At 40.7% G+C, this 22,739-nt stretch overlaps 2 protein-coding genes and 1 non-coding gene across 3 annotated transcripts; 1 reads left to right on the top strand and 2 right to left on the bottom strand.

Annotated features, from left to right (window-relative positions):
* Positions 1-467: 467 nt before the first annotated feature.
* Positions 468-12,851, top strand: LOC148414961 (metabotropic glutamate receptor 1-like). Its single transcript, XM_088429556.1, has 9 exons — positions 468-1,164; positions 2,661-2,910; positions 4,849-5,084; positions 6,032-6,278; positions 6,685-6,853; positions 6,915-7,041; positions 8,998-9,481; positions 10,118-10,555; positions 10,935-12,851. Exons 1-9 carry the CDS (start codon positions 468-470, stop codon positions 11,467-11,469), a joined length of 3,183 nt encoding a protein of 1,060 aa, XP_088285682.1. The 3' UTR covers positions 11,470-12,851.
* Positions 12,852-13,011: 160 nt separating this feature from the next.
* Positions 13,012-21,186, bottom strand: LOC148414962 (uncharacterized). Its single transcript, XM_088429894.1, has 6 exons — positions 20,546-21,186; positions 16,553-16,758; positions 16,319-16,489; positions 16,048-16,200; positions 15,462-15,528; positions 13,012-15,256 (listed from the first exon to the last, which is right to left on the bottom strand). The coding sequence occupies exons 1-6, from the start codon at positions 21,159-21,161 to the stop codon at positions 13,689-13,691; spliced, it is 2,781 nt and encodes a 926-aa protein (XP_088286020.1). The 5' UTR covers positions 21,162-21,186; the 3' UTR covers positions 13,012-13,688.
* trnar-acg (transfer RNA arginine (anticodon ACG)) lies at positions 19,024-19,096 on the bottom strand. Its single transcript has one exon. It is a non-coding gene; the product is annotated as a tRNA-Arg (tRNA).
* Positions 21,187-22,739: the final 1,553 nt, after the last annotated feature.

Here is a 22,739-nt window from a genome sequence, read left to right on the forward strand (position 1 = left end):
TTACCAATTAGCAAATTTCCATTACAGAGAAAATGGGGTTTAAATGTTCGTTTCACACATGGATGATGGATCTCCTCCGAATGTCATGCTACTTTCTGTACCTATGATTTTGCACCTAGGACCTGCATCAATTATACACCGTGCACCTGAGATTCTGCACCTATAACCTCGCGCCTAGGACTCTGAATTCTATGTCTATGAACCTGTGTCCTACAACTATTGTTGTGCAACTGCGACTCTGCATCCCATATCTGTCATTCTTAATCTTGCACCTGGGATTCTGCATCCTGCGTTTGCAATCCTTCACCTAAGGCTCTGCTTCCTACAACTACATCTTGCCCCCATGACTCTGTGATCTAGTTATTATTCTGCTGAAGCTTGGATTCTGCACCCGTGATTGATTCTGTTTCCCGCACCTGTGATTACACATCTCTCAAACCACTGATCCCGTGTCCTACACCTCCAGCATGCGCCTCTTGAGCTTCCTGCATGCGTCGTGCCTGCCTGTCTTCCTCCTGGAGGCTTTGGTGTTATCCAATCGAGAGAGGTACATGGTGCCAAGCTCAGCCTCCCGTCTGGTGGCACGGATGGATGGCGACGTGATCATCGGCGCCCTCTTCTCGGTGCACCACCAGCCGTCGGCCGATAAGGTGGTGGACAGGCAGTGCGGCGAGGTGCGGGAGCAGTACGGCATCCAGCGGGTGGAGGCTATGTTCCACATACTGGACCGCATCAATGCCGATCCACACTTGTTGCCCAACATCACACTGGGATGTGAGATCCGAGACTCGTGCTGGCATTCGTCCGTAGCTCTGGAGCAGAGCATCGAGTTCATACGTGACTCGCTCATCTCTATCAGGGAAGACAATGACGGCCAGTGGTGCGTAACAGAGGCGGAGGAAGCGGCGACATCACCTGTCAAGAAGCCAATAGTGGGTGTGGTCGGGCCCGGCTCCAGCTCTGTGGCCATCCAGGTGCAGAACTTGCTGCAGCTCTTCAACATCCCGCAGATCGCATACTCAGCCACCAGCATTGACCTGAGTGACAAGAACTTGTTTCAGTACTTCCTCAGGGTGGTGCCCTCAGACACCCTGCAAGCCAGGGCCCTTCTGGACATTGTTAAGCGGTACAACTGGACCTACGTGTCTGCTGTCCACACCGAGGGTAAGAGGCTTTTCCTCACATATTCTCTGCAGCTCTTTTGCCACTTCCAATTTTCGTGAAGAAGAATTTTCGTAATCCTGGCCAACAACATCCATCTGCATGCCAAGTACATTTCTGGATTTGTTGTAAGACATTCAAAATGTAGCTTAATTGCTAATAGGCTAGCAAATACATAAACGGAATTGCTCTCATTCTGTTTGTCCTGTGTGGACATCTAAAGATTGAATGGATTTTTAACAGCCTACCTGCAGCAACGCTCAGAAATTGTTAGTTAATTTTCCTGGGTTTTGTTCCTAGGCAGAAACCTCAGATTTTAAATAAAAGTTCCTCAGCAAACACTTCAGGTTTGAAATGAAAGTTGACTAGATAATATGCGAGTTAATATCAATTTTATTTAGTGGTTCTTGGTCTCTGGTCATGATTCTTGTTCAATTATAGCAGAGCTGGGCAAACTGTCGCTATATCCCACACGCCCACTAGCACTTCCGCACGTTTGGCAAGATCTTTATGATGTGAAGCCTTGTGAAAAAATACACTGGCTAAGGACTGTCTTTACCACCCCGGATTGACAGGCATCCCGTAAAACTGTTGTCGTCAGTGCTAAGTCTGTGTTTGTTTATTTATTTATTTATTTATTTATTTATTTATTTATTTATTTATTTATTTATTCACTTTGTCGCTTCCTTTCACAAAGCACACGTCAAAAATGTGAAAGCACTCACCGTCGTTGTTGGCCACTCCGCCACCAACGGGCCGATATTCCCAAATTAAGTTTTCAGGTAAACATTCCATAACTATTACAAGCAAGCAGAGGCAGCTATTTAGACCAGAAGAATTGCTCGTATTAATTTTTTTTTTGTGGTTCTTGTTGTTTTTCAGAAAAATCAAAATTTAGTTTAGTTTCCAAGCTAGCTATGTACACTAGATCAACTGATTTGCTTCTGAGGTAATTGTTCCTCTTAATCGCTGATTTAGTTATCGAGACAAAGTTTTAGCAAGTTAGTAGGCAAGTAACATACAAGTAGATAATAGAGGTTCCTTTTTTTCCATTTAAAATTGATAAAACAAAAAGTGTCTCGTAACTGTGTAGTTTTTTTTTTCAGCAATTTCTAGAATCTAGACTTAAAATATCCAGATCTGAGCTATGGCTTTGGAGGTGACATTTTAAAAAGTTGGTACATGAATTTTGTTTTCTTTTGTTGTGAGTGGAAATAGTGTGTGCTAAAAGTGCAACATTTGCCATTTTTCACTTACGTATTTCTGATATGGGATCAAACTTGAGACAGGAAAAAAACTATTCTTTCGATGACTGTATTTTATATTACATTTAGATAAACAAAATAATAATTTCTTGGTTATTTTTTAAATCAAAAATGGGAAGAACATACGAATTGCAGATTATAGTTCAAAAGTTTCTAATGAATGAATCAGAAATATTCTGATTAATGTGCCTTGTCTTATATGTGTGTCAACACCTTACATTTTGTGCGATTTAGGGAACTACGGCGAAAGCGGCATGGAGGTATTCAAGGAGCTGGCCTTACAGGAAGGACTGTGCCTGTCGTTTTCGGACAAAATCTACAGTAACGCTGGCGAGAAACATTTTGACAGATTGCTACGCAAACTACGCCAGAGACTCCCCAAAGCCAGAGTGGTGGTATGCTTTTGCGAGGGCATGACAGTCCGAGGCTTACTCATGGCAATGAGGCGCAGAGGTGTCGCTCGAGAGTTCCTTCTCATTGGCAGGTTAGTTAGTTGTTTGTTTGTTCATTCTCGAAGGGGAAGAAAAGAGACTTCACTATAGAAGAAATATACATTCATCAGTTCATATTTGTGGTTATTGATAATGGAAAAATTATGTGATTATAAAATGTAGAGACTAGAAATTGAAAAAAAAATGTGTGTGTGTCCACAGAGGACAATTTGTTGGGAAGTGTGTGTGTTTGTGGGCCAAGGTGACTCAAGCTAAAAATGTTTTGTAGAGCGGGACAAGTGAAATGCCCGAGGTGCACTGGTGCTTATTGTAACACATTTCAGACAGCACATAGACTCATAATTGGACTTTTTCACTTAGAGTAGCAATGTGCCTACCATCTGAAACATGGCACAAATTTTGACATGTTGACGTCAAACAATCATGGCCTGCAACAAAAAAAAACTACATAGACAAACTCAAATATGCTGATGAAAATTGACATGCATGTGTAGCACCATCATTGCAGCCTTATGCGAGGATAACTGAAAAATGAGCTGTGATTTTTTTTGTTTTGCTCAGTTTTGCACATATACATGGGTCAAATGTTTCGGCATTGTCCTCGACTATAGGTATCCCGCATGCATTCCAGGTTTCTCTCCCTGACATACAAGATTAGGTCATTTGAAAGCTTTGAAAACTTGAAAGTGATACTTATTATTTGAATCAGATGTTTTGCTGTACCATCAGATGCTATACCATCTCAAGACGTAATGTGCAATGAAGAGCTGATATTTCTTTACTTTATATATCACATTAAAATGGTTTGTTGACAAATTACAGTTGTAAAAAGAAAAAGGGATATTTGAATCTTATCCACTCTCTTGCAATCAATCTGCCATATATATATAAGGGTGTCAGTTTATACCAGAACATGCCTCCAGTCTATTTTTATACAGTATTGACAACATGACAAAGCACTTAGACTTTAATCTGTACACAATGACAGATTTGTCGTACACATAGTGCTGCCATGTTTGATATATATATTTACTTTTTAGCAATGTATTAAACCTTTTTAGACAGAAAATGACTTTTGCAGAGGAACCATGTTGTTGTTTGATGATCCAACATCAACCATTGTTGATGTTTTACCATTTGTGCAAATAATTTTGAGAAATGTACAGTTTTTCAAATTCCATTTCTGATTTGAAAATGAACCAAAACGATAGAGATGAACTGTAAAAAAATATTTAAACATTAAACAATTACAACATTATAATTCATAATTGTAAGATACTTTGTGTTCATAGATAGATAGATAGATAGATAGATAGATAGATGCCTCCATGCATAACAATGCAGTAGGTATTATAATTGAAAAAGTTTATTAGCAGGGAGCTGGAGTGCTTTCTGGCACAGACACCGTGACAAGCAGATGGCTAACTACACTGGACGCTACCCCTAGCCGTTGACATCAATCGTTTTATTCTGTTTGTGCCCCACATTTTCAAATAGCTTCAGTGACAAAAACAAACAAAAAGGCAAATACATTCAACAGAATTTGTTTGTTTTTTTCAACACCACCTGTCTTTTTTTTTATTCTTATCACATGTTTCGTTACATGGCACAGTATAGTGGATGGAATCACAAGTTTTTTTTCAGGACTGTTTAAGACAAAATAAGATTTGCTGTTCTTCCACCTTCTAATTTGAGTTAACATTCATGTACCCTGTGTACGTTTTATTTCAAGATGCTCTCACTGACTAAAGTTTAACACTGTCCCCATATCACTGTCCCCATATTTCAGCAGCAACATGCAATACTGACTATCATCCTGTTGACATGATTTTTATTTCTTGGGCCCAGTGATTAAGCAAATTCAATATATGTTTATTCTTGGCCTCATTTAACACTGAGAGCTTTATAAGCCATTTCGTGTCATATAAATATAAGTACAGCATTATTAACCCACAGGATGTCTTTAACAGTGACGGCTGGGCAGACCGCATAGAGGTGGTGGAAGGCTACGAGGAGGAGGCCCTGGGCGGCATCACGGTCAAGTTGCAGTCGGAGGTGGTGGCCTCGTTCGATGACTACTTCCTGAGCCTCAATCTGAACACCAACATGCGCAACCCCTGGTTCCCGGAGTTTTGGCAGCATCGCTTCCAGTGCCGCCTGCCCGGGCACCCGCATGAGAACGGGAACTACGTCCAAAACTGCTCAGGTGATTACGCGTTTGCTGTGTTTACAGACTGTCATGGGTTACTATTTGTAAACGACAAATCAGGAATTCGCTAATCTGCAATTGGCTGTCAGCCAGTTCAGCGTGTCCACCGCCTTACTGCCTGGAGAAGGCTGGGATAGGCACCAGCAAGTGACCTTAGTGAGGATAAACGTCCTTAGAAAATGGATGGATGGATTTGCGAATGCAAATGGTACACAACAAGTTTTTAGCTACACTTGTACAGTCTGACCAGAGTCAAAGAAATCAAGGGCTCAAAGCATAATCATAAATATTACAATAGAAATATTAGAAAAATAATTTGAAACATGCAAAGAAAATAAAATTAAGTATTTGATGGGAACATCTAAACGATCATAAGAACCCAGGCAAGGGGAAAACATGCAAACTTAGCACAGCTGTTGTAAAAGCTTTATGTTAATCCTTTAATATGATTCTTTCCTATAAAATACAACTGTTGAACAATACTAATTCTGACTCATTACATGCATATTTTCTTACAGTCATCTCATAAAACTTTATCTTGAGTGGGGTGTTGTTCTGAGATGATACACCAAAAATATGCAACTAATACAGTGTTTGACATTGGCTTTATTTTTTCAATGAGCTATCCAGCAGGTATTTAAAATGTTAAAGCAAAACTACATTAAAAAAAAAATGAATAAATACATTTTCGTACCGTTGAAGAGTGGCTCCAATGATTGCACAGTTCACCTGCCTCAATACGTAAATAGAAATGACTTTATTTTTTAGCACATTGTAACATTTAAATGAATCTCTGAAGATAGCGCTTTAACTTTGACAGTGTATAGATATGTTAAAAACAAAGAAACTTAGATGCAAAACGCCCACAAGAAAAAAAAAAAAGAGTCAAATAAAAGATTAAATTAATTGAATTAATTATCGCCTTGTGTTGTTGTTGTAAACAGGCTCCGAACGCCTGGAGGACAACTACGTGCAGGATAGCAAGATGGGTTTTGTGGTGAACGCCATCTATGCCATGGCGCATGGTTTGCATGACATGCACGTCAGCCTGTGCCCCGCAGCTGTGGGCCTGTGTGACGCAATGAGACCCGTGGATGGTAGCCGCCTCCTGGATTTTTTGCTCAGGACCTCTTTTGCCGGCGTCTCGGGCGAGGACGTCCGTTTCGACCAAAATGGGGACTCGCCCGGCAGGTATGACGTGCAGACTGGCTTACTACTTTTGGCATTTTGATGACAGTTACAAATGCCAGTGTTTTTTTTTTTTTTTTTTTCATCAGAAACCTTAAATAGTACATCTAAAAATGAATCTAAAATAATCATTAAAACAATGCTAGACCCACTGAAAAATATTAAATTAAAACCAAGTAAATTTTAAAAAAACATGTTGAAACAAAATAAACCCAAAACCGTTGAGCCCCGCTCTTGACAAATAACAACACTCACAGATACATATTATTTATCCTTTAAATATCCCTTATAATATTACTCAAGCTTACAGAGAAGTTGTGACCTTCTTCTTCTGTATTTGTATTTAAATATAACATTGGGAAGAGGAGCATTATTACTACTTTATTACTGCTCTTATCACACTGTTCAGGTACGAGATCATGAATTTCCAGAGCATTCATCCCGGCACGTACGACTATGTCAACGTGGGCTCATGGCACGAGGGCATACTCAGCATTGACGACGACGCCATAATGAGCAACCGCAGCGAAGCGGTGCGCTCGCTATGCAGTGAGCCCTGCTCCAAGGGGGAAATCAAGGTGAGGCTCAATTTCACCATCTTATTCAGAACAGGTAAGGTTTATTGTTGTCGGGGAGTAGGTGATCAGGAAGGGCGAGGTGAGCTGCTGCTGGATCTGCACGCCATGCAAAGACAACGAATACGTCCAGGATGAGTTCACCTGCAAGGCTTGTGAGCTGGGATGGTGGCCAGACCAAGAACTGAAAGGTAGGTTGGAAAGGAAATTATTTTACAAAGCCAGATTTTACCCCATACAAGACTGCTTCGACCCAACTTGTCACGTGCCACCTCTCATTACCTGTCAAGTTCATGATTTATTTTTGTGAACAGATCTCTACTTCAATCCCAAAAGAGGACACTTCATGTTTACTATTTTTCTGTGAACAAACATGTATTTATTATTCATTTATTTTTGAGAACAGGTCTGACACTTTATGTTGATCATTATTCATGGAAAAATATATAATATATAAGCTTTTTTTAATGTTTTTTTTTTTTTTTTTTTTTTTACAGCTCTCCTATGATCCAAAAGAGGACACTTTATGCTGATTCTTTTTTTGGACCAATATGAATTAATTTTGATAGGTTCTAAAGTTTAATGAATCAGACACCGATTGCATGCTTTAAGTCATTTTTTTTTAAACCAAAAATGCTTTGCACTGGGTACATGGCTAAAAAAAAATTTCACTGGGGGTACGTCCCTGAAAAAAGGTTGGGAACCATCGTTCTAAAGTATATTGGTGTATTATTTTCACAATGTCTCCTTTAGTCCTCAGAGAAAAAAAAAACAAAACAAAAACTCGGAGCTGTGCCTGGCGACCAGTACATATAATAAAGACATCAAAATTTGATGACTAGTGAATAAGGGCTAAAATATGAAATTGACCCCAACAACATGCTTCACAGAAAACACGAAAATGCTTTGACATTACTATCCTAACTGACTCAGGTACCCTAAAAAAACACAGACATTTTGGTTTGAAGTCACCACGGTAACTGAAACCTGTCCTGTCATTGCTTTGTCTTCTCTTATTTATTTTATTATTTATTTTGCGAATCGTCTCCTTCCCATGTGTGCTAGTTCCAATGTTATCCCATGACACCAGAGAGTCCTTCATTCATCATGTTGAGACCTACTTGCACAATCACTTTTCCCGACACTCTGGCCCACTTTCAATGCTCTTCTATTTGCACTACAAAGACAAGACGCTTATGGATCATCGTGAGTACTGACCTTGTATGGCATTGTTTGTCCTGTTGCTGGAAATGTGCAAGTTGGAAATTATATGATGTGTCCATCCATATCGATTATAGTGAACAAAAATATAAGTAAAACGTAAAGCTATAATTGAAGAAACATTTTGGTCATCGAAATGGAAAACAAAATAAAAATTAGCTGCTTTCAAAATGACAACTAACTGGATTTATATTATACATATGCAACAGTCATTCAAACTAAAACTATAGCAAAAATGTCCTTCACTTATGTCGTGATCAATTATTATACATGACCTTTCAGTGTTTAAACACATTTATTTAAGAATTCGAATCCACCTCGCTCCAGCCTTCCTGTGCAGAGTTTGCATGTTCTCCCTAAGCCCGAGTGGACTGACTAAATATTTCTTAGGTGTGACTGGGTGCATGAATGGTGTTAACCTTCTGTGCCCTGCGATTGGCTGGCAACCAGTTCAGGGTGTCCCCCGCCTGCTGCGTATAGACAGTTGGGATAGGCATCGACAAGCCTGCGACCCTATTGAGATAAGTGGCTCAAGAATGGAGGGATGGATGGATAACTGAAAAAAAAATACTATAACCCTCATTCAAAACCAGGATCTGTGAGGCAGACATGATAACTACCGAGTCAATGGCTTATTGTACATTGCAATGACTCAAAAGTAATGGCCAGAACAGCAAACATTAGAAAGAATTGATTTTGCTAAAGAACAGACCTGAAGCGAATAAACCTTCAGAATAATCCACATCCCTTTAAAGGGAAAGTTAAGTAAAATAAATGTTTAAAATGGTATCTTCAATGGAGTCTAAATGCGGCATTCTGATCAATATTGTGTTTGTGGAACAAGACACAAAATCCCTCCTTTGCCATTGCTCAGGGCTCAGGTGACAACCAATCACGATACGCTTGCTTGCGCTTTCTTCCTACAGGCTGCGAGGCCATCCCGCTGCGTTACCTGGAGTGGAGCAGTCCGGAATCTATCATCCAAGTGGTCTTCTCCTGTCTGGGCATCCTGGCGACGTCCTTCGTGACCCTCACCTTCGTACTATATCGCGACACGCCCGTCGTCAAGTCGTCCAGCCGAGAGCTTTGCTACATCATCTTGGTGGGAATCTTCCTGGGCTACCTGTGCCCCTTCACGCTTATGGCCCGACCCAGCGTGGCCTCCTGTTACCTACAGAGACTCCTTGTGGGCCTCTCGCCCGCCATGTGCTACTCTGCGCTAGTCACAAAGACCAATCGGATTGCTCGCATCCTAGCGGGAGGCAAGAAGAAGATCTGCACCCGCAAGCCGCGCTTTATGGGCGCATGGGCGCAGGTTGCCATCGCTTCGGCATTGATTGCCGCTCAACTAGCCCTGGAGGTGGCGCTGGTGGTCACAGAGCCAGCCAAGCCAATACGTTCCCACCCAAGGTGAGAATAGTTTGGCGTCTTTTATTCTGCACCAACTGCACTTGAGGTACGAGCACGTCAACTTCCTTAAAAAAGGCCACTCCCACTTCCAGCTGATGTTTACTGTCAAACTATGCACCAAGGACAATTAATTACACTTTGTTTCAACATAGTAGCTTAGTTTTTTAGTCCACTAGTTAATGCTAGAACTAACTGCAATCAGTTTAGCAAAATACACAAATGGAAACAGTATTCGCAGTCATAAAGTACTTTCTTTATCCTCTACATAGAATTTGTAATATTAGTGCTGTAGTGCTGTGAGTTGGGCTGTCTCAACAGACAGTATCTTCATCTGCTGATTTGAAAATATATAATGAGTAACTTATTTAATGGTCCATTAACAACAACAATAAAAAGAAAAAGATCAATTATAAGCATGACAATTGATCATTCTGTTGTCCATGTTTTTTTATCTGATTTGGGATTTGGATTTTCTAGGGTATGGGTGCGATGGATGAATAAATCAAACTCAAGGCACTACTGTGCATGATATTTTTGTCAACTTTTCATTCAGTTACATAATAGTATTTAGGTGTTTTTTTGTAGTTTTTTTCCTTTATATTACTGTTAACCAAAAAAATGTTTGTATCACCGCAGCACACGTGAGGTCTTGCTGGTCTGCAACACCAGCACCCTGGGCGTGGTAGCGCCATTGGGCTACAATGGCCTGCTGATCCTCAGCTGCACCTATTACGCCTTCAAGACGCGTAACGTGCCCGCCAACTTCAACGAGGCCAAGTATGTGGCTTTCACAATGTACACCACCTGCATCATCTGGCTGGCCTTTGTACCCATCTACTTTGGCTCCGACTACAAGACCATCACCACGTCCTTCTGCGTCAGCCTGAGCGTCACCGTGGCGTTGGGCTGCATGTTCACGCCCAAGATGTACGTCATCATCGCTAAGCCTGAGCGCAACGTGCGCAGTGCCTTCACCACCTCGGACACCGTACGCATGCACGTGGGAGACGGCAAGGCGGCGTGCCGGGCCGGCAGTGGTCTGCTGAACGTGTTCAACTGGAAGAAGAGTGGCAAGTGGGTGAATGCCTTGATTGAATCTCCTGCCAGCTAATTTTTACTTAAACAATGTCTGTGCATATTTCCACTGCTGATGTTGCTTCCAACAGTTACATTGAATCAGCATCAGCGTTGGTTTTGACATAAAGCGGTAGCTTAATTTATTAGTGCCCCAAGTTATAATTATGCAGATATGTGTTACCAGCCAGTACTTGGTTGTTGTTCTTGTTAGGAAAAAAACAACAATTTATCAATCTAATTTTATTTTACTATTGTTTGGAAGCAACTACCGTACTATAAATCATACATAGTGAAAAATGGACCATCCCTAGTGTTCCTTTAAGGGATATAGAGTTGAATCCCTGTCATTAACCTGCTCTTTACCTATTTGTTCTAGTTCTAACAGCAAATCTATACCCTGGTCTGCGGCAGATGTGCAGCATCCTCCCAAAGGTAATCGCATCTGGCAGCGACTCTCGGTGCACGTCAGGACGCAGCAGGCGGCGTCCAACCCGACAGCGGCATCCAATCAGACAGCCATCATCAAGCCACTCGCTAGCACTTATCGCGACACACTGCTATACAATGTGGTCGAGGAGGACGAGGGTGACGAGCTTGGCGGCGTCATTACTCGGCAGGAAGCGCTGGATAAATTCGCCAATAACGTCAGCGACACAATCTTTGAGGAGGAACCCGAGATCCTCCAGGGTTACCTGTGCGACAGAGGCCTCCTTCCAGATGAAGAAGAGGAGGAAGAAGTCAAGGTGGTGGCAGGGGATTACTTGGCGCTAATGCCACCCTCACCTTTCCGGGATTTCTCAGACCCCTCCCTCGATTCACCCATCTCCGAGTGCATTTTATCCACGCCACCCAGCGTCACATACGCAGCCGTCATCCTAAAAGACTTTAAGCAAAGCTCCTCAACTCTGTGAGAGGAGAAATTGTACAGATGAGACATGATGTGGTGCCACTTAAAAAGTTTTGGAATGTCAAACAATCAGTTAAAACATCACCTGAGATGTTAGCAAATCCTCCAAAACGTACCAGCTCATGACTAACAAAAAAATGCAGTAATTTGAGAACATCAATGATCATATCAAAAAACTCTCTTTTAAAATAAGATTGACTCTCGACTTTCATTTCTTAGCAGCCATATGGTTCAAATTTAAATGGAAGTACTGTATATGAAAATGAGAGATTAGTAGACGACGCATCCGATCGGTAAGCCGTTTAAATCCTATCAACAAGCTAGGAAGTCCCTTTGAAGATACAGGTACATCTCAATTAATTTGAATATTGTATAAAAGTTTCATTAAAATCACAATTCAGAAATGGAATGCATAGTATACTTCACACATCAGCCATTTTGTAAACTTAAATGATTATGCTATTTCAATTTTTCTTCATTGCGATTTTACTGAAACTGAATTGTTCATTTTCAGTTGCTGTGAGCATTAACATTTTAGCAGATATTTGACAGCGTCCAGTGAACGAGTTTTACTTTTTTAACTGTACAACTGAAATAAAATAATTTTTTCTATATTCCTGATTATCAAGATATACTCATATACATCTGTTGTTTCTGACCATGTGTTTGAGTACAGCTGACCTGTGATTTAACTAGTACTGTATATAATTTATTCCAATTAGCTTTCACACAGTTTTAATACGGTTAGCTACACACTCACACTTGCATGCGCCACAAATGTTCAACTGGTTTTCATAAGCCTGGGAACTCTATATTTTATGCCAAAACAATTTAGCACTGAGGGAATGAAGAGGTTCATCAAGGGGCCAGCGGGGGGTTGAGAAATATCATTTTGTCATTTCGACTGATGAAAAATGAGCTCTTTGCTTCATGTCTAATGGGAACCACATGAAATGGTCTGACAAGAATAATGGCAGACAGGTAAAGCAAATTGATTTATAGTATATTTTATTTCCAGCAATGTACTGTACAATACAAAAGTAATACCTCTTAGTTGTGATAAATGATAGTTACATCTTTACATGGCGTATTATAATATGCTGTTTCCTGAAGACATTCGCACGTTCATAGAACCTTTGTAGGACACATGAGTCTGTTTAAGAAGCAGAACACAGCCATTAAACAAGGCATGCAGTAGATATTCACATTAGTAAATGCTGACTAACATAAAACACATGTTCACAACAACTACTCTTTTTTTGGTGGGGGTGGTTGACAGCATGAAATGGGGCCAAAATAATGGACAAATTCTGAAGCTTCTTTACTTAAATAAAAGCTAGTTTATCCACACAATGTTACAATGTAATTTCTTATACTGCTTGCTAAATTTACACACACACATATATATATATATATATATATATATATATATATATATATATATATATATATATATATATATATATATGAGTAATATTTTGGGATAAACGTAAATTCATCACAAAATATGATATGTCATTGCAAGTGTTGTAATGATTTTTTTTTTAATCTGTTATGATTATTTTCCTGTAAAATATAACTGTTGAACAAACCTATCAAATCTGACTGGTGCATTTTATTAGTCTTCTCATACAAATGATTCTCAACAATAAACTTGAGCAGGGTGCTCTCTGAGAGATTATGCCCAGAGTTGTTGACTTGGCTTCGTAAAGTGTACAAAACATATTTTTCCAATGAGTTGAGCGACTTTTAAATGTAAATCTAGTTGACTCTCATCTAACTTGCAAAGTTAGCACAATTCAGCTGCCACAGGAAATAAATAAAACTGAGTTTATTTTAAAAATCTAATTCATAAAATATTAATTGATCTTTAAAGAAATGCTTTTACTTTGACATCCTTAACACGCACACACACATACACACACTAAATAGCTTTATGTCTGCACTGTTAAAGAAACCCATTTTCTGAGCTGTAGGGAAAAATAACTTGTATATACCTCATATATACTTCAATAGAGATTCTGAGTCATCAAGAATAACCTCACAAATGTTTTCGTGGACAATTGTTCACTATTATTGTAGCACCAAGGACCAGACACACATAGAATGCTTGTGTTTTTCTGGATAATATTATACAGTAATCATAGCGAAATGTTCTTTTCTTTTCTAACCTTACAGTCTGAAGCAGAAAACATAAGGTAAAATAAGGTAAATGTTATGATATTATGCTGCCACCCAGAGGAGCGACACTCCACTGCCTGCATGATGGTTGACTTGGTTGACTCGTCCCCGTACGCAGTCAAGCGTGAAGAACACCGTTGTGCCATTATTTACCTGGAGAGACGCCCGCAGGCTTATGCTGGCCCATTGACTACCATCAGGCATTTGTCCCCCAACCTGTTGGGCCAGCTGTGTGGAACGCGTCCCCTTTTCCTCCATGCCAGTTCCAGACCTCTTTGAGACATTGATTCTGAGTAGAGTCACCTTGATCAGGCTGCATGAGTGAATCAGTTTAAGGTCCAGAGCAATACTGGCAGTGCCACTCTCCCTGAAGATAAAATCTTGGCTAGGTTTAGAGGAGCCCTTCCCTGACAGCCCCATTTGGGACACCTGCGGACTGGTCTGATAGAATAACAGAGGCTTGTTTCGGACAGCTCCTGAGGGAAGGCCAGTTTGTGCTACAGAGGCATAGATAGAAGCAGAGATCGCCGCAGGAACCCAAACCAAGCTGAGTCCACTGATGCCCGTGTCATCGCTAAAGAAACGGACATTGCACTGGGCGGGAGAAAGAACCTCAAAGGCCATTGTGTCTCCAGATCCAACTTCAGCCGCCCCAGAGAGAGATATGGACGTGTCACGATAATGGACCCCGGGTTTGAAGGTCCGGCAAAGCTCGACAACGGTACCATTACGATTGAGGTATGCCAACATTTGAAAGCCCTCGCTTACACATGCCTGGCCCATGGAGTACAACGCCTGTTGAAATACAAAGCGCACAGTACCACTTTCTGCAAAACGTATACCCCGGCCGTCATGAGTCAGCACCACCACGTAATGGTCCGAAGTGGAGCTTATACGAAAGATTGGCCGATGGTTCGTGTGGTAGTGAGCGGACAGTGCAGCGTGTGCTGTCATGGCGACGGCACCGGTATCATGGGATAGCCACAGGAGGCTCAGCGAGGCAGCTGACGAGTCATAAAGCCGCAAACTGTTGGTCTGGTTGCAATGGTGGTTTGCGCTCCAAAGGGAGGTGGAGATCACATAACCTGGAGCAACCTCTGCTACTGCACTGATACTGACGCATTGGGGCGACCTCACTTCCTGCTGCTCAATTCTGACACCACTGAGGTAATAACTATCAGAGCCATCGCTGGCGTTCATGTGCAAACACACCTGAACAAAGCTACGGCAGCCATAGTTCACAGAGAGACTTTGCTCCAGCCATACCAGCCCGTGCTTCTTCATCACCAGGCGTCCGTCCTCAACCGATGCCAGGCCTGTGCGGTGCCCCGCCCGGATAGGAAGTTGCACACCTGGCGAGGCAAGGGTCACCGTGTGGCCTTTGGCGTTTGGCAGACTCACGTCTCCAGTCCAGGAAAGTGAGAGGGCATCGCCAGTAGAAGACCTTGAGCAGACAGTGTCTGTTGTAAATGTGCATAGTGATGTTGCTGGTTGTCCTTCACATTCAGTGCAGGCTTGACATTCATCCATGTCCAGGTTGTAGAAATAGTCGTGGCCACACATGCCCGTTCTGGCGTCTCGTTCCATCATTCCCTCACATCTAAATCCACCTGGGAATAATTTGGGAGTAAAACAAACACAATTCAAAACATATGTGGTGCACCTCCAGTGATAAATAAAAACAAGATTGATTGTTTAATAACCATTTCCCAACTAATAAAATATTCAAAATAGCAGTACATGTATACAAATCTTGTATCAAATTTGAATTTGCTATGATAATGCACCCATTGTTTGCCACTTTATCAGCATTACCTGGTGTGTTTACACATTTATGTGGATCCCGACAAAGGTCAGCCATTTCAAGGCACTCATCTCGGTCCTGCAACCACAATTGCACACTTAGTTGTGTGCTGCTGAATTCAAATGATCAAATGCTATTGGATTTTTCTTTCCATTCTGATCTATTGAAAGTTTCCAATACTATGGAGGAAGATTGCTGTCAAAAAAACGTAGTCGTTAACGACTCGCAGATCGACAGCCTTTGTCTTGTAGCTTGGAGTGACGTTATCTCAATTTGCAAATTCAACTCAAATCCAAAGGATCGGACCCACCAAATCAAAGGATAAGATCCACCAATCCAAAGGAGAGGTTCATGCAAAGAAGTGAAGTGGTGTTTCGCCAGGTCACAGTCATGCAAATGAGAGTTATATTCATAATACCTCGCACTTGCAAGTTTTAAATTCGTAAACTCAACACAGTTTAGAGCCGTACTCATACGAAAACAATTCAAACTCAACACAACTTTGAGTCCTACTCTTAGGAATTTTTAAACACGCATACGTCTTTTTGACAGCGATCCTACTCCAAACAAAACCACCAAAATGAAAACACTTCAGACCTGACAGATTCGGTCTGCATGCACTGAGCACTGGGCAACCAGGAAGAACCCAGCAGGACAGATGGTACATTTCTCACAGTGTGGATGTCCACTGCTGAAGTCACAGTATTCATCAGAGTCACACTTCTGACAGGTTACAAGCGAATGGCCCACCTGTTGGCCATCAAACACATTGGTCCAAATTTGCACCTCAGAGCATCACGGTACAGGCGTCCTTACAAAAAGAGTGTCAATGACATTGAATGCAGATTATTATAATGAAGGTATTTACCTCCATGACACTGGCTTCCATGTCCACCTTGTGCAAAGACAGGGTCTGTTGAACTCGATGTGGCCTGCTTGGCTCACTTAAGATATCCCTGTGATTGTCCAGCTCCTCCTGGAGGTTCTGCATGGACATTTGCTTGATAGTGTCCAATAATATGTTGTACTGTGCCTTGACCTAGAACCCAAAAATCAAAACAAGCAAACAGAACAGTCTAATGTGTATCCATTGTGATCTCACTTGCTCCATGTATTCATGCATTTTCTTCTGCTGCGCCAGTATTTCTTTCTGCTGGTGGACGAGCTCTCCCTGTTGCTCGCTGAGAAGCCGATGCATCACTTTGACTTCTTCTTGCTGATCCTTCAAGGCCTCAGCAAGCTTCTCTTGATCCTTGGACAGCTGAAGCTGCAGGATGACAGCATCATCGGAAGGAACATCATTGCTCCCTGCAGCAAGGGACAGAAAGATGTTCATGATTTTCCCACTTCAGATCACTGGGCACAGCAGACTAGTCTAGATACTAAAACCATGTTTCCTTCTACACCATCTACTATGCTCTACTCTGCTCTATAGGGTTTTGCAGTAAAGAACATTACTTCTCCATCACCATTACCTGGGAGCCTCTACTCAACTCGCCAAGAATAGAGTAGATAACATCTGTGGAAACAGGGCTAAAGGCTCTATCTCATTGACAATAAAAAGTCGACGTGACGAATATCTATCGGATAGCAAAGATCCGCGACGTAGAAGCTTTAGTGCTGTTTCCACAGACGTCAGTTAATCTACTATATTCTACTCAACTCTTCCCTAAAGTTAAAACTAAAGGTGAAAGGTCTAGGCCGTTTAGATTTCTTGATGGAAACTGGGCATTTTTAGAATAGAGTTGCATAGAGTAGATTATCTGTGGAAATAGGACTAAAGCTTCTACCCTGAGGACAAAATTAAAAAAAAAAAAAAAAAAAATCATTGCCATGACCCAGATTCGAACTGGGGTTGCTGTGGCCACAACACAGAGTACTAACCACTATACGATCATGGCTATCTGATGGGTCTTGGTCATATTGAGCAAGTTATGTGTCTACTGCATTCCATAGCTGCATGTGCAAAGAAGTCAACAAGGTTTCTTAGTCAACAGTGAAACTTGCTGACTTTTGTGTGAACTCAGACATCTACGACAATTCAAGTAAGACAGGGTAGAGGCAGAGGGCTTAACCCTGTTTTCGCAATGTTAGCTACTCCACAAAAGCCCAAGTTTCCATCGAGAAACCTGCCCGGATTAAAGATTCTACCCCATGACCTGTATTCAAAATGCCATTGCGGAGGTCATTAGACAGTTTTAACCAATATAAGATCACAGCTACCCAATAGGTAGTCATGATGTGAACGAATCATCTGTCTACTGCTTTCAGTAGCTGTGCAAAGTTGTAGCTGATAACGGTTAATCAATTAAGATACCAGTCAAAACTTGCTGACATAGTTGCATGAATTTGAAGAATACTGACAATTTAGACCTAAAAGATGTATTGAGCCAACTAGGAGTCGAACCTTGAATCTGCCGATCCATAGCAAATGTCTTATCTATTGCGCCACAAGCTTCATATGTTCAAACATAGCTGTGTCATACGCTACACTAATAAGGCTCCACCAAAGAACATTGCATCTCCACTGCCATGTCTACTACCTGGGAGACTCTACTCTTAACTATTATCTTAACTGTTCTCTTAACAAAGAAACCTTGTTGGCTTCTTTGCTCATGCAGCTGAGAAACCATAATTTGTTCGAAATTACTAAGACCTTTTGGATAGCCATGATCATATCGTTAGTACTCTATGTTGTGGTTGCAGCTACCCCAGTTTGAATCTGGATCATGGCAGTCTTGGACCTTGTCTACAGGTAAACAAGCTTTAAACCATGACAATTCGCTGCCAAATGAATTCAGCACAGCAGTAGTGTCGCCAAATTCTCTCAAATAACGTCCACCTCTGACGTGTCCAATTAGAAAGAAAAGCCTACTTCTGACGTCACCAGTAGCTGAGTCTTTGGCGAGAAAAAGAATAACGCAATGACGCAAATCTCCGGTTAAAGTTGCATGCATGCAATCGCAAAATCGGAGGATTGGGCAGATCTCGACTATGGCCAGAGGTTTTGAAAGATTTGGTTTTAATGGAAAAAAAAAAGCTCGGGCATGTATAGGAAATAAGACAAACCTGAGACATTTACCGCCAGTTTACAAGAACCCCGGGTATGTGTAGACAAGGCCTAATATCATGGATTTAAAAAAACAAAACATTTTTTACTGTCTTCGGGGTAGAGGTTTTAATCCTGTTTTTACAGATCTTAGCTACTCCAATCTACTCAAATTTAAAATTAAAGATGAAAGGTCCAACACTGTGTAGATTTGTTGGTGGAAACTGGACTTTTGTGGAGTAGAGTGGAGTAAAGTAGAGTAAACAAACAAGATGAAGATTCTAGCCCGATGAAAGTATAACAAAATAAATAAAGAAAATTCAACAACTTTAGTCTTGAATTCAAACTGGGATTCCTGCGGCCACAATGCAAAATACTAATCACGGTTATCCATACAGTACTTATCATGAAGAACATGTTATCTGAGTACTGCCTGACCCTGTGGTGTGAATGGACAACATTGACGTTTCAGGTGAAGAAATAAGCTTGAACAGTTTTGTTATAGGTTGAAACCAAATTCACACTGAGCTAGCTAGGAGTCGAACCCAGAACCTTCTGATCCGTAGTCAGATGCGCTATCCATTGCGCCACTAGCCCTATAGAAATCACATAGGACCAATGCTATCTGGTCTATACTAGTACATACTGGCTTTGCAAAACGCTTTGATTTAAATTTTGTACAAAATACCACTATGTTTTATAATTGACTTATTCATTGCCAAATTACTATTAGATGTTTAATGAGGAATCCGCATATTCAATCCCAGATACTTTTTCTTCCAAGTATTTTATTGTGTTTGGCTAAAATGGTCTCAAAACGGCTGTTGCTAAATAAATTAAGTTAAAAAGTAATTCTATTGGCAATCAATTTCTAATGTATTTCATTAGTTTAGGTAAGTATGAAGGCAATTGATTACTTTGAACTGATTTATTATTAGTGTAATTACTTACTTGATTACTTGATTTCTTTAGGTGATTTAGTATTAAAGTAGATAACTTTTGGGGATTAAGTACTAAATAAATCTATTACATCAGCTTTTTAAAAGTAATTGATTTTTCCTACACTAGTCCTTGCTTACCCTAATTAATCAATTACTTCAGTAGATATAGTATCTAAAGAAACAGATCACTTTAGTGCTTAATAACTTTAAGTAATTGATTACTTTAGCACATCATTCAGTAGTACCAACCGTTTTTAGTCCCTCCGTTAGGCCAACTCATAAAAACGTGACAAAATTATAAATCCCTGGGATTGAATGTCTGGACTTTTAAAAACACAGAAAAAAATGTCTTTGGAATTGAATGAGTTAAGTAGTCATTGTTTATTCGTAGTTTTTGGTTTTATTATTATGTCCCTTCACTATTTTTCACCACATTGTCAGTGCTATGCTTCAATAAAACAGAAGAGTTTCTCAGATAACCCATAAAATACAAAATGCCAATTTTATGAAATTGGTCACACATTCTTCCTCAACCTCCTTGCTTTTGCACCATTTGGAACTATCGAGTCTGTGTGCATTACCGGATGAAGCTTAAAGACAAACTATAACAGCAGTATTCAATTTGGGATCAATTCACTGCCCTGAGAATGAAATGACTTGGATGAATGAGAATATTCACAGGCAACACAAAAATAGAACAGTTGTATTATGAAAAAAGCAATAAAAAAAAAGTAAAAAAAAAAAAAAGAAAAGAAAATAGAACAGGACAGCCCACAAGTCACTTGATGGTTTTCAACAGTTCCAACTTAAAATTATTGTACACAATTTTTGAAAAAAAAAGAAGTATTTGAACTAATACAGTTATCCCAAAAGAATGCCTACAGCCTTGTTATCATCGAGTAAAAGTCTGATTGCATTCTGCCCATAGTAGATCAAAACCACCAATCATATTGGTAAACTCTTGACTGTTATACTCTGAGACTTTCAAGCAAACAAACATATGTAGCCTTTATGAATGATCAATTTTTTGATCCAGCTCTTCTTTACCGTCAAAATATCCAATACAAAAAAAAATGTATAATATCTTGATCTTTGTAAAACCAACCTGATTTCATGTCACATGTCAACTGTATCCAAGCACCGCCATCTGACCTTTCTTCCGTAAATTGCGCTGCTCTGTCTCTTACATGAACCGGTGAAGATTTCCCTCTCGCGTCTTCTCCCTTTTGCGTGTTGCAACCAACACATAGTTTTGGTTTCTGTCGCATCTGGAGCTCCAGGTTACATTCATTCCCTTTGCATTCCTGCGACGCATCCCTGTTATCAGGTGTCGGTTGACGGTTGACGGTGGTCGGGCAAGTTCCGCCCGCGCAGCCTGGATGAAACACCTCAGCAGTGATTGTCCTCGGGTTGGTCCTTCTTGTACCATCATGTCCAGTTTGTTGTACAAAGCCTCTGTTTTGAAGCAGGCCGTTGCTTTGGCGATGATTGTAACGAACGTCCTGTTGCTGGTAATTGGGGTAGACTTGCCCTTGCCTGGCTTGTGTTGCGAGATGAAGCTGTTGTCTGGACACCGCCGCGTGAGTGTCCGTTCGTCCTTGTGCTGTGCTCCAGTCCTGGTTAGAGAGGCACCGAGGACCGCGGCACATTTCGGAAGTACTTTTAGATATGCTCGGTAAAAAGGTGAGACTAAGAAAAAACATAACTGAGATATGTGCCATGCTGATGTGCTGAAAATCAAACTGTGTGGATGGTTATTTTTGTCTTCTGTTTTAATCCTTCAGGTTTGTTTGACTGTCCGCAACTGATTTGGAGCTCTACTGCTCTCAATGGTTTCTGCCCCCTTTTGCTCCTACTAGAGAAAGCTGCATGCATGGCCCACATGTGGTGTTCACTGCACCTAATTGGCAACAGCTTTTGCTTCCAGTCTTAAATTAACCCGTAGCTTTCCCGGACATGCCACTCAGCCAAGTCACACCACAAAACATACTGTATGCATTGGGGCTGTTCTGCTCCGAATTACATGGCTACCAGATCTACCGAAACACTCATAGTCAGGTTTTGTGCTTTGAGAAGTGATGTGGTGCACGGAATTTCTCAAAGGTGAAAAATACGAGTGTGTATATCTCTCTGTTTACAAAGCTAGTGTGCTTTCAATATTAAAACATCCTGTAGCGGAAGGACCGCATTTTGAATAGACACCAAAAGCGCCTTGCTGTAAACTGAATACTGCATACAAAAAACTCAATCCAAAATTCATTTTTATCAACATTATACTTCAAACAAAATACGATTGAATGCTTCTTACTCCTCTCCTGCTCTTTTGAGCTCCCGCTCAAATGTGTCCTCACAAAGTTGTACAAATTGCATCTCCAAGTATAATTTTAAATGGCCAGTACTAATATGTACAATACTGAGTTTCTCTACCCTATTCAAGAGTTAATTTTCCGACCCGTCAGCTACATTTCATATCAGCCAGTAGAGAATAATGAGAAAACAGCGAGAAGCTCCCCACCACACGAAAGGGAAACCATGTTGAGTTTACTGCGTACAGGAAACACTTTGGGACTCCTTTCATGCAACTCAGTCTCAATAAAACACTCTTCAATACTACGCTCTTGGCTTTGGCATCTGTCTGTTTGCCGCCAGTTCTGTCTTAGTTCATTTGTGAGACCACAGAATGAAAAAGCGTCAGCAATCTTTTTAATGAGAGCATGGACTTTATAGACATTCTTTGATTAGCCAACGCTTGGGGCAAGCACTTTGTGTAAGGCAAACATGTAAACAGGTGACATATTAAAGAAAAAAAAACCATTGGATTGATTTTAATGTGAGTGTGCTGGGTCTCAACCAATGTATTTGACAAGTATATCAGGCTGGTGAAAAACATTACTGGCAAAACATACTTGGGAAATTGATGAAAGTTCATCTCATTGATCCAAATGGCACGTTCATGTGAATCTCATCAGACCACATTATAGTTTAATGGACTCTGTTTATAGTGTATGTAAATAAAATGAGCCCTAAGAGCGTAGGAAACGTTTTCAAGATTGCAAATAACCGAGCCATGTTTGAAGACCTATGCTCTGTATTCTAGGTCGATATAAACATGAAGCGACTGTGAAACAAACTAAATCTAGTTTTCCACATGTGAAATCCACATATTCAATTGTGCTATTTCAGCAAATGCATGTTTTAAAATGATCAGCTCTCTAATGGATGCAAGTTTTCTTTTTTTATAACTGAACTCATAAACATCAATAGCATGAAATTTGATTAATTTGAGCCCTTGTGCTGCC

This window comes from Hippichthys cyanospilos, chromosome 12 (genome assembly GCF_059441005.1).
Source record: "Hippichthys cyanospilos isolate Australia breed blue-spotted pipefish chromosome 12, RoL_Hcya_1.0, whole genome shotgun sequence".
In the NCBI taxonomy this organism is placed as follows: Eukaryota; Metazoa; Chordata; class Actinopteri; order Syngnathiformes; family Syngnathidae; genus Hippichthys; species Hippichthys cyanospilos.